General features: G+C 39.1%; 2 protein-coding genes across 2 annotated transcripts in view; one reads left to right on the plus strand and one right to left on the minus strand.

The window, feature by feature from the left end:
• The window catches only part of cchcr1 (coiled-coil alpha-helical rod protein 1), a 172,116-nt gene that overhangs the window by 8,691 nt on the left and 150,900 nt on the right, over positions 1-12,525 (plus strand). The window lies entirely within an intron of this gene.
• cwc15 (CWC15 spliceosome associated protein homolog) lies at positions 1,364-7,107 on the minus strand. Its single transcript, XM_057821763.1, has 7 exons — positions 7,065-7,107; positions 6,565-6,704; positions 6,318-6,430; positions 6,136-6,236; positions 5,953-6,060; positions 1,726-1,895; positions 1,364-1,661 (listed from the first exon to the last, which is right to left on the minus strand). Exons 2-7 carry the CDS (start codon positions 6,693-6,695, stop codon positions 1,532-1,534), a joined length of 753 nt encoding a protein of 250 aa, XP_057677746.1. The 5' UTR covers positions 6,696-6,704; positions 7,065-7,107; the 3' UTR covers positions 1,364-1,531.

Below are 12,525 nucleotides of genomic sequence, written 5' to 3' on the forward strand. Positions count from 1 at the left end.
ACAGAAATACTGACACAGTCCAATATCTCAGTGCACACATTAACTATATGTAAAACTATGGCCAAGAATGGTGTTCATGGGAGGACTCCACGGAGGAAGACACTGTTGTCTAAAATAAACATTGTCGCAAAAGGCACTTGGACACTCCACAGACGTTTTGGCAAAATATTTTGTGGACTGATGAAACCAAAGTGGAATTGTTTGGGAGTAAAACACAACATCATGCATGGAGGAAAAATGGAACAGCTCACCAACATCAACACCTCATCCCCACCGTGAAGCATGGTCGAGCATCATGATTTGGGGCTGTTTTGCTACCTCGGGGCCTGGACAACTTGCAAGAATGAATTCAAAAGTTTATCATGATGTTTTGCGGGAAAACCCGCGGCAGTCTGTCAGACAGTTGAAGCTAAAAAGAGGATGGATGCTTCAACAACACAATGATCTAAAACACACAAGTAAATCAACTTCAGAATGGTTTTAGAAGAACAAAATACACGTTCTGGAGTGGCCAAGTCAAAATCCAGACTTGAACCCTATTGAGATGCTGTGGCATGACCTAAAGACAGCGATTTCTGCCAGACATCCCAGGAATCTGACTGAACTACAGCAGTTTGATAGAGAAGAATGGGGCAAGATTAGTCCTGATCAATGTGCCAGACTGATCTGCAGCTACAGGAAGCGTCTGGTTGAAGTGATTGCTGCCAAAGGCGGGGCCACACAATATTAAATGTGATTGTTTTAATAAAAAATGGTTTCAATTGCTTTATAAGTCTCCCCGGGCAGAGGGTTCACTTGCTTATTTTTCCCTCTTCTGTCATTGTTTGCACACTATCCTCATTAAAATATGAAAACCTATGAATACTTGGGTGGTTTTAGTTAAAGCAGATACTGTTCTTTCATCTGAGTGATTTCGACAAAGATCAGCTCACACTGGATGGTGATTTTATGCAGAAATGTGAGAAATTCCAAAAGGTTCAGGTATTTTCATACCACTGTATAAAATATTGTCTGAATTACAGGGCAAAAATGATCCTTCGTAGTGTAGACGTAGCCTAAGAATATCGTACTGTAGTGCTGTCGTTAGCGAATTGTATTTCCCGTGCACACCATGTGGAGGGCCGAGGAGAAAGGGGGTGGGCTCAGAAAGAGATGTGATTAGGCGGGGTGTCGCATACACAAATCAGCAATGTGAGTTGTAAAACCCAGTAACGTGAAAATGTTGATATCCTATTCTATACTGCCTGATCGCTAATCCTGGCACCGACATTCTTTCTACTTGACTTTTAGGAGTTCTCAAAACTACTATTCAAATAGTTTAGTGATTTTCAAAAGCCAAAAGTATAAATAAAACCCACAAAGCAGCTTAATTTATGTTTCACGTCTTTTATTAAATGTTTGCCAATCCCATCTATGTACAACTGTGAAGTTTAAACAAAAAACACAATGGGTTTCGAGACAAGAAAAACAAAATCTTCCCTGAAAGGGCAACTTAAAAAAAAACAAAAAAACTAACGAACACATTACTTTATTACTTCACATATTTTTCCATAAATTTCTTGTGAAACTCTGAGCGCAGAGTATCATTGATGAAGCGTTTCTCCTTGCGTGCTTTGTCCAACCCTTTTGCGCAGTTCTTGAACACCACATCATCGTCCCACCTGGATGGAAAATGACACGATTCACACTCAGATCAGAAAAAGCTCTTGCGCATGTCTGCTTTACCTTCTCTTGACTTTGAACGTGTTCTGATTCTGAGCCATTTGTTGCTGTTGTTGTTGCTGCTGTTGTTGTTGCTGCTGCTGCTGCTGTTGTCCTGCCAAATTAATCAATGGATTGCCGCTCAATATGTTCTCCATTCGGATCCGCTCCTCCTCTGCCTTTTGTTCCCGATCCTAAAACAAAAAATTCCGAAATAAAAGGAACCATGAACTTTTTTAACATAAAAACCGTATTTAGATACAGTGGGGCAAATAAGTATTTACAGTGCCTTGCAAAAGTATTCGGCCCCCTTGAACCTTTCCCCACATTTCAGGCTTCAAACATAAAGATATAAAATTTTAATTTTTTGTCAAGAATCAACAACAAGTGGGACACAATCGTGAAGTGGAAGAAAATTTATTGGATAATTTCAACTTTTTTAACAAATAAAAAACTGAAAAGTGGGGCGTGCAATATTATTCGGCCCCCTTGCGTTAATACTTTGTAGCGCCACCTTTTGCTCCAATTACAGCTGCAAGTCGCTTGGGGTGTGTTTCTATCAGTTTTGCACATCGAGAGACTGACATTCTTGCCCATTCTTCCTTGCAAAACAGCTCGAGCTCAGTGAGGTTGGATGGAGAGTGTTTGTGAACAGCAGTCTTCAGCTCTTTCCACAGATTCTCGATTGGATTCAGGTCTGGACTTTGATTTGGCCATTCTAACACCTGGATACGTTTATTTTTGAACCATTCCATTGTAGATTTGGCTTTGTATTTTGGATCATTGTCCTGTTGGAAGATAAATCTCCGTCCCAGTCTCAGGTCTTGTGCAGATACCAACAGGTTTTCTTCCAGAATGTTCCTGTATTTGGCTGCATCCATCTTCCCTGTCCCTGCTGAAGAAAAGCAGGCCCATACCATGATGCTGCCACCACCATGTTTGACAGTGGGGATGGTGTGTTCAGGGTGATGAGCTGTGTTGCTTTTACGCCAAACATATCGTTTTGCATTGTGGCCAAAAAGTTCAATTTTGGTTTCATCTGACCAGAGCACCTTCTTCCACATGTTTGGTGTGTCTTCCAGGAGGCTTGTGGCAAACTTTAAACGAGACTTTTTATGGATATCTTTGAGAAATGGCTTTCTTCTTGCCACTCTTCCATAAAGGCCAGATTTGTGCAGTGTACGACTGATTGTTGTTCCTATGGACAGACTCTCCCACCTCAGCTGTAGATCTCTGCAGTTCATCCAGAGTGATCATGGGCCTCTTGGCTGCATCTCTGATCAGTTTTCTCCTTGTTTGAGAAGAAAGTTTGGAAGGACGGCCGGGTCTTGGTAGATTTGCAGTGGTCTGATGCTCCTTCCATTTCAATATGATGGCTTGCACAGTGCTCCTTGAGATGTTTAAAGCTTGGGAAATCTTTTTGTATCCAAATCCGGCTTTAAACTTCTCCACAACAGTATCTCGGACCTGCCTGGTGTGTTCCTTGGTTTTCATAATGCTCTCTGCACTTTAAACAGAACCCTGAGACTATCACAGAGCAGGTGCATTTATACAGAGACTTGATTACACACAGGTGGATTCTATTTATCATCATCGGTCATTTAGGACAACATTGGATCATTCAGAGATCCTCACTGAACTTCTGGAGTGAGTTTGCTGCACTGAAAGTAAAGGGGCCGAATAATATTGCACGCCCCACTTTTCAGTTTTTTATTTGTTAAAAAAGTTTAAATTATCCAATAAATGTTGTTCCACTTCACGATTGTGTCCCACTTGTTGTTGATTCTTGACAAAAAAATTAAATTTCATATCTTTATGTTTGAAGCCTGAAATGTGGCGAAAGGTTGCAAGATTCAAGGGGGCCGAATACTTTTGCAAGGCACTGTAGTCAACCACTAATTGTGCAAGTTCTCCCACTTGAAAATAGGCCTGTAATTGTCAACATGGGTAAACCCCAACCATGAGGGACAGAATGTGGAAAAAAACAGAAAATCACATTGTTTGATTTTTAAAGAATTTATTTGCAAATCATTGTGGAAAATAAGCATTTGGTCAATACCAAAAGTTCATCTCAATACTTTGTTATGTACCCTTTGTTGGCAATAATGGAGGCCAAACATTTTCTGTAACTCTTTACAAGCTTTTCACACACTGTTGCTGGTATTTTGGCCCATTCCTCCATGCAGATCTCCCCTAGAGCAGTGATGTTTAGGGGCTGTCATTGGGCAACACAGACTTTCAACTCCCTCCACAGATTTTCTTTGGGACTGAGGTCTGGAGACTGGCTAGGCCACTTCAGGACCTTGAAATGCGTCTTACGAAGCCACTCCTTTGTTGCCTGGCTGTGTGTTTGGGATCATTGTCATGCTGAAAGACCCAGCCACGTCTCATCTTCAATGCCCTTGCTGATGGAAGGAGATTTTCACTCAAAATATCTCGATACATGGCCCCATTCATTCTTACCTTTACACAGATCAGTCGTCCTGGTCCCTTTGCAGAAAAACAGCCCCAAAGCATGATGTTTCCACCCCATGCTTCACAGTGGGTATGGTGTTCTTCGGATGCAATTCAGTATTCTTTCTCCTCCAAACACGAGAACCTGTGTTTCTACCAAAAAGTTCTATTTTGGTTTCATCTGACCATAACACATTCTCCCAGTCCTCTTCAGGATCCTCCAAATGCTTTCTAGCGAACTGCAGACGGGCCTGGACGTGTACTTTCTTCAGTAGGGGGACATGTCTGGCAGTGCAGGATTTGAGTCCCTGGCGGCGCATTGTGTTAATGATGGTAGCTTTTGTTACTGTGGTCCCAGCTCTCTGTAGGTTAGGAGTGGGAACCTCTTGGTGCCTCACGATACGATACGATTTGCGATACAAAGCTCATGATAACAATGATCCGACGATATGGCGATACAACGATTATCGATACATCGGTCAGGAAATCATTCTAGGATATTCTACAAACAACTGATTAACAGAAAAAAACAAGCTTCTAGTGTGAATTGGAATGAGTTTATCACTAGTAGACGTCCAATCCATTTGAACTGGGAGGGTTCGTTCATTCGCTGCCATCCCTCCCACTTCAAATGGATTGAACGTCTATAGCTGTCAGTGGCAGTCAATTCAAGGCAAGTAGGTAATTTTGGGCCATTTAACATCTCACTGGAACAAGGTGATGATGCTGGAACTTTTGTTTGGTGCCATTCCAGTGAGATTTACAAAGATGATTGCCTGAAGAAAACATCAAAATTCCCTCAGTCCTTGATGATACGGGGCTGCATGTCAGGCAAAGGCACTGGGGAGATGGCTGTGGTTAAATCTTCAATAAATGCACAAGTTTACATTTACATTTTAGACAGCTTTCTTATCCCTTCAATTGAAAATATGTTTGTCATTTTGCCACAGAGCTAAAACTGTTAAAGCATTCCTTGGAGAAAGACTCATCCAGTCAATGTCATTGCCTGCAAATAACCCAGATCCCAGAAACGATATCTCGATTCTTGGCAGGAGCATATCGATAACCTTTTGGGATACAAAGTATCACGATACATCACCATTTTGATATTTTGTCACGCCCCTACTGTAGGTCATTCACTAGGTCCCCCCCCCCCCCCGTGTGCTTCTGGGATTTTTGCTCACCGTTCTTGTTATCCTTTTGACACCACAGGGTGAGATCTTGCATGGAGCCCTAGATCGAGGGAGATTATCAGTGGTCTTGTATGTCTTCCATTTTCTAATAATTGCTCCCACAGTTGATTTCTTTACACCAAGCGTTTTACCTATTGCAGATTCAGTCATCCCAGCCTGGTGCAGGTCTACAATTTTGTCTCTGGTGTCCTTCGACAACTCTTTGGTCTTGGCCATAGTCGAGTATGGAGTGTGACTGACTGAGATTGTGGACAGGTGTCTTTTATACCGATAATGAGTTAAAACAGGTGTCATTAATACAGGTAAAGAGTGGAGCCTCGTTAGACCTCATTAGAAGAAGTTAGACCTCTTTGACAGCCAAAAATCTTGCTTGTTTGTAGGTGACCAAATACTTATTTTCCACTCTAATTTGGAAATAAATTCTTCAAAAATCAAACAATGTGATTTTCTGTTTTTTTCCCACATTCTGTCTCTCATGGTTGAGGTTTACCCATGTTGACAATTACAGGCCTCTCTAATCCTTTCAAGTAGGAGAACTTGCACAATTGGTGGTTGACTAAATACTTATTTACCCCACTGTATTTGTGGCAGAAAGATAGCTTACCCTGCGTTCTTGCTCTTCAGCCCGTTCCTTTTTAATCTTCTCTAACTCTGCCAGAAGCGCTGCGGTGTCGTCGTCATCGCTATCCTCCCCTGAGTCATCCTCATCTTCCTATTTGCAAATTAAAAACAAAATCACAAGTTTGGTCGTATTCAGTCAGTCTTGCAAGAGGAATGCAGTGCACACCTCAGTAAGAGGATCATCTGCATCAAGATTAGCTGCAGGAATTTGATCCAGTCTGGGTCTCTTTGATGATGAAGAAGAGGAAGAGGAGGATGTGGTGTGCTCTGAAGAATGAAGAATACATTTAATGTAGAAGAGATGTCCATAAATTTACACTCAAAGTATTTTCCCGCTTCGGGACTAACCTCTTGGTCCCCTTTCTCTGACCTTCTCACGCACAGCGACACGTTCCCTCTCCTCCAGCTCCCTGCGAAAGTCACGGGTGCGCACTTCCTCTGGAGCATCCTGGGTAGGTTGCCTGACAAAAAAAAAAAAGATTTAAAAACAAACCCACAAAGCAGTTTAGATACAGTAGTAGGGCAGCCACAAACTTATCACCCATTATTTTAGCCAAATTAAAATGAGTTAAACGGACTCCATTTGTCAACCGACCTGTACTTGATCTTTGTGTGACCTGGGAGATCTCGACTCGAGTACTGCTTTGACAGTGCACTTAAATCACCTTCCCCTTTTCCTCGGCCTCCCCTGGCCGGTTCAAATGTTGGTCTTGCAGCTGTAGTCATCGTGGAGGGCTCTGTTTTGATACGGGAATAACATTAAATGACTCGAAATCATACTTACACCAACTTGTGAATGATAAGATACAAAATAATGACTACTGGCAAGTTATAAAACAACTATAAGTCGATAGTAAGTCATAAAAACAAATATTATAACCATTACGGCCATATATTTATAAGCTACGAGATGTCTGCTAGCTAGCAGTGCTAAGTAGCTATGCTAGGTAAGACAACGCTACTTCGTGGTAATGAGAACAGAATATTCTGCCAAAAAAACAATTCGTAAAATAACGTATAACAACCAAGGTATTTTGAAATGCTCCCGATTTCCTAAATAGTAAACGAAATAAAGAAAAGAGCTGTAACACTTACAACAACCCGCCTGCTCTTGAGAAAAGATCAGCTTTCGTCACTGTAACGTCACTGCCGGCAGATAAATAAATAAATAAAATAATAAAACAAAAATAACGCTGCACTTTATTTCAGAAAAAGTTAACTAAAACGTGAATCTTTAACTCATTGGCTGCCATTGACATAAACGTTTAATCCACTTTAATTGGGAAGGGTTGCAAAAAAAAAGGAAAAAAAAAACTACAAAACTGGGGTACAAAGCAGTATTTTATCTTTTTAGAGAAATGTGTCTAACTGTTTGTCAAATATAATTTTTTCATCTATATTTATATGTAAATATAATGTCCTACAAAAATGTATTGTTTATTTGGCTCACTATAATGACAGCTACAATAAATTAACCAGTGATGGATGAAGTACTCACTTTTTTTTAACTTCAGAAAAAGTACAGAAAATAGATACAGGGGCAAAAAAATACTTAAGTAAAAGTACAAAGAACTTACTTTGAAATGTACTTTTTAAGTGAAAAGGAACAGTATTTTCTCCTGACGCGAAAATAAATGTCAGTTATAAGTAGGGGTGCACGATAGCCATTTTTTAAAAAACGATACCGATAACTTCCTGCTCCTCAAGGCCGATACTGATACGATAACTGATAATATATATATAATTTTTCAATGTATATTCACCTGAGTTTTTGAACACCTGTAGGTAAAAAATACTAGTGGTTGATTCAGCATAGATTTGCCTTTGACCGAACCAGAATTTTCATGAACATTATAATAATGAACAAAAAAAAGACAAGAACAGTTTCGACTACAAATAAAGTGCCCATATTAATCTTTTCAAATAAATATAATCTGAATCAATCTCAACAATTGAACAATGAGCACTGATCTAAAACAAACATAAACCCAACAGGGATTGTGCTTTGTCAGCAGATAAAACATTTGGTGCAACAGGAGAGGAGACTTTTGTCATCTTAGAACTTTCTTAACCTGGCAATTATAGAACAGCAAGCCTATCAATAACCAAAAGGCCTCTCAAGAACATAAAACCATAAAATGCAAACATTTGCTAATTGCCATGGTAAGGTTTATAACTCAGTGAAGGAAAAATACGGCCTCTAGAACAGTAGCTAAACTTTGCATACTGCCAAAACAGGAGTGGAAACAAACGCACACATCCCAATCTGATACCGTGCTAAAAATATTATTAATAGGCCCGATAATATACTGTATAATGTTATTGGATTCATTGGGATGACGTCATAATTCCTATTATCGGACCAATAATTAATCGTGCACCTCTAGTTATAAGAGATAAACCCTTTTGCGCCCACAATATTACCATTTTCTTTTTAATTTTTCACTGTTCAAAACTGTCCTGACTGGAAAAAAACAAGTAATAAAATTGACTGACCTGTAAACCGAAGCTTAACAAGCTCAAAAATCTCCAAAACTTAATGGTGGATTGCAAGCAACTATTAGGTGCATAACCCCACCTACTGTACAAGAGTGCGCAGCACCCATCTAAAGGCGCACTTCTTTTACTTTTTTTTTTTAATGGGTGAACAATATCTTGTTCAACTACCTAATCTTGCATGTGCAATGGTATGAAAAAGTTTCTGAACCTTTTGGAATTTCTCACATTTCTTCATAAAATCACCATCAAATGTGATCTGATCTTTGGCAAAATCACACTGATGAAAAAAACAATGTCTGCTTTACCAAATACCACCCCAAAATGTATAGGTTTTCATAGTTTAATGAGATAGCATGCAAACAACGACAAAAGGGGGGAAAATAAGTAAGTGAACCCTCTGCCCAGGGAGATTAAAACAGCAATTGAAACCAGTTTTTACCAAACAATTTAAGTCAGGTGTGTGTCCAATGACTAATGAGTGGTTTAAAGCTGTCCTGCCCACTATAAAATACACACCTTGTAAGAATTGTCTTGATTAGAAGTATTGTCTGATGTGCATCATGGCTTGGTCAAAAGAGCTGGAATAAGACCTGCGATCAAGGATTGGTGATTTGTATGAAGCTGGGAAAGGATATAAAACCATCTCTAAAAGTCTGGATGTTCATCAATCGACAGTCAGAGAAGTTGTCTACAAATGGAGAGAGTTTGGCTCTGTTGCTTCTCTCCCAAGGAGTGGCCGTCCACCAAAGATGACGCCATGAGTTCAGCGCAGAATACTCAGTGAGGTAAAAAAGAATTCCAGCGTGTCTGCTAAAGACTTACAGAAATCACTAGTACAGTCCAATATCTCTGTGCACACATCAACTATATGTAAAACTATGGCCAAAAATGGTATTCATGGGAGGACTCCATGGAGGAAGCCACTGCTGTCTAAGAAAAAACATTGTTGCTCGTTTAATGTTCATAAAAAATACATGGACAGGACACTCCAAGAAGTTTTGGCAAAGTATTTTGTGGACGAATGAAACTAAAGTTGAATTGTTTGGAAGTAACACACAACGTCATGTGTGGAGGAAAAATGGAACACCTCACCAAAATCAATACCTCATCCCCACTGTGAAGCATGTTGGAGGGAGCATCATGATTTGGGGCCGTTTTGCTACCTCAGGGCCTGGACAACTTGCAATCATTAATTGAAGAATGAATTCAAAAGTTTATCAGGATGGTTTGCAGGAAAACCTAAGGCCGTCTGTCAGACAGTTGAAGCTAAAAAGAGGACGGATGCTGCAACAAGACAATGATGCAAAACACAGAATTAAATCAACTTTAGAATGGTTTCAGAAGAGCAAAATACACGTTCTGGAGTGGCAAGGTCAAAGTCCAGACTTAAACCCCATTGAACCCCAAAGAAAGCGATTCATTCCAGACATCCCAGGAATCTGACTGAACTACAGCAATTTTCTACCGTGGAATGGGCCAACATTAGTCCTGATCAATGTGTCAGACTGATCTGCAGCTACAGGAAGCGTCTGGTTGAAGTTATTGCTGCCAAAGGGAGGGAGGGTCGGGGCACAAAATATTAAATGTGGTGGTTCACTTACTTCTTTTCCCCCTTTTTTCATTGTTTGCATACTATTCTCATTAAAATATGAAAACCTCTAAATGTTTGGGTGGTTTTAGTTAAAGCAGACACTGTTTTTTCATCTGTGGGATTTTGACAAAGATCAGATCACATTTGATGGTGATTTTATGAAGAAATGTGAGAAATTCCAAAAGGTTCAGATACTTTTTCATACCACTGTAGCTACTCATGTTGCTCCCTCTAGTGCTCAATAACGTAACTCAAGTACTGATACACAAAAATGTACTTAAGTACAGTAACAAAGTACTTTTACTTCGTTACATTCCACCACTGAAATTAACTAAATATCTACTCTATTGTCCAAAATTAAGACAGCAGATAATACATCCATACTGCTTAACCCACTCCAGCTCACCCCCAGAAGTGCGAACACACTGTAGTTTAGTTCTGATTTGGATATGCAGGGTGACATTTTGTTCCAGTCTTGATTGCTTTAATTTCCATAGCATGATAAAGTAGACCGGTGTAATTGGTGCCAGCGTATCTCCAGAGGCCAAGCGATTTATCAAACAAGATTAAAAACTGAGGATGGATTAAAATGTTAACAAGAGCTCGGAATGAAGAGAGGTATGATGAAGTGTTTAAGAAGACATGAGAGTGTAAATAGAGACTACTGTGGCATACATACAATCCACCTATTTAAAACCCACTATACTGGATATAATATATTTTTAAATTTCACATTACATTACATTGCACTCACATTTTTTTCAGCTAATATGTTTGGTTATGCATTAGTTATTTACTTTTAAGGCTGCAGTTATCGATGATCTTCGTAGTTGATTAATCTATCAGCTAGTTAGTTGAAATAATCGGCTTAGGAACATATACTGCGTTGTAGAATCGATTTTAGGAGATGTAAAACGAAGACCTGCTAAGGTTCCAATTTCAAAAGAGCATTAAGTGTAAATGAACGGTATAAAAAATAATAATATATGAGGACCTCAGTACAACAAAAGAACAATTAGCTAACTTGCATAGCGACAGTCTGTTAGCTTAAGTGCTATAAAATGCTAAAAAAAAATTTCAACGCTCTTAACAAATCGTTTGAACACAAATTCCCACAAAAACACGGCTAGATATGACTACAAAGTAAATTACGAATTCATTAAAAAAACAATTAGCCCAACCAAAAATTACCTTATGTTTGTCCTCCCAAGTTAGCCATAGCTAACTTGCATAGCAAAAGTCTGCTAGCTTAAATGCTATGAAATGCTAACGTTCTTTTTTTTCAACAAAGCTCTTAACAAATTGTTTAAACATATATTGCCACACAAAAACTGCTAAATATACCTATTAGCTCAAACAAAAACCTACCTTATGTTGGCCTTAACAGGGAGCAGCTGCATTCAGCCATGATAAATAAGTTATGTCATACTCACTGTTTCCGATTGAGGGCAGTGTACCCAAACCAATAAGGCTAAATACAAACACTTTCAAAACAAACCGTTACAACGTCACTCTAATTAAACGAATACTCGAAGCAGCTAAATTTGTTTCGAAGCTTTTTTCCAATCGAATTACTCGAGTTAAATCGATTAATCGTTGCAGCACTATTTAGTTTAGAAGTACATTTAGCAGTTTTTGGGGGGGTTATGTTGGGGGGGATGTGTGTTTGGACGATTCGTCACAAGCTTTTGTTAAAGAAAAAAAAAAACTTAGCATTTTATAGCATTTAAGCTAACAGGGCTTTTGCTATGCAAGTTAGCCAATTGTTATTTTGTTGTACCTAGATAGTTATTTTACTATATAGACTAGCTTCCTGAGCGAAATCAGATTCTCACACACATGCAGCGATCCAATGCCGGATTTAGGTTGAAAAAGTACAAAAGCTGTACCGCATACAAACAGGAAGGATTGTCACAGGAGTGATTTGTTCATGGATTCAAGGTAATAATTATATTTTTCGTACAATAAAAGCATTTTGAAACGTGAAAAAAATCAATGGGAGAAATGAACCGCGATGGCACTGGCATAATTCGCAATATTTACATAAAATAAATCCTAACTGCCCAGTGTTTTTGCTTTTAACAAAGAATTGAGACAGTTTTACGTCCGTATATATATAAAGAATTCAGGGATTTAAGCATTTATTCTCAAGAATTTTCAACGCAAAAAGCTCTTTGTGGTGATAAGGCGGCGCTACAGTGGCTTTAAGACTAGCAGCACATTTGACATATTCAAGTAAAATAAATGCTAACTGCCCATTTTAACCAAGAATCGAGACTGTTTTAAGTCTATAAAGAATTTGGGGATTTTAGCATTAATTCACAAGAATTTTCACCTGAAAAGCTGTTTACATCAGGCAGCCGCTAGCTACATTCACTAACAGACTAGCATTGTACTTCGACATATTTACGTAAAATAAATGCTAACTGCACTGTTTTACCATTTCAACCAAGAATCGAAACTGTT

Source organism: Corythoichthys intestinalis, chromosome 18 (assembly GCF_030265065.1).
Source record: "Corythoichthys intestinalis isolate RoL2023-P3 chromosome 18, ASM3026506v1, whole genome shotgun sequence".
NCBI classification, from domain to species: domain Eukaryota; kingdom Metazoa; phylum Chordata; class Actinopteri; order Syngnathiformes; family Syngnathidae; genus Corythoichthys; species Corythoichthys intestinalis.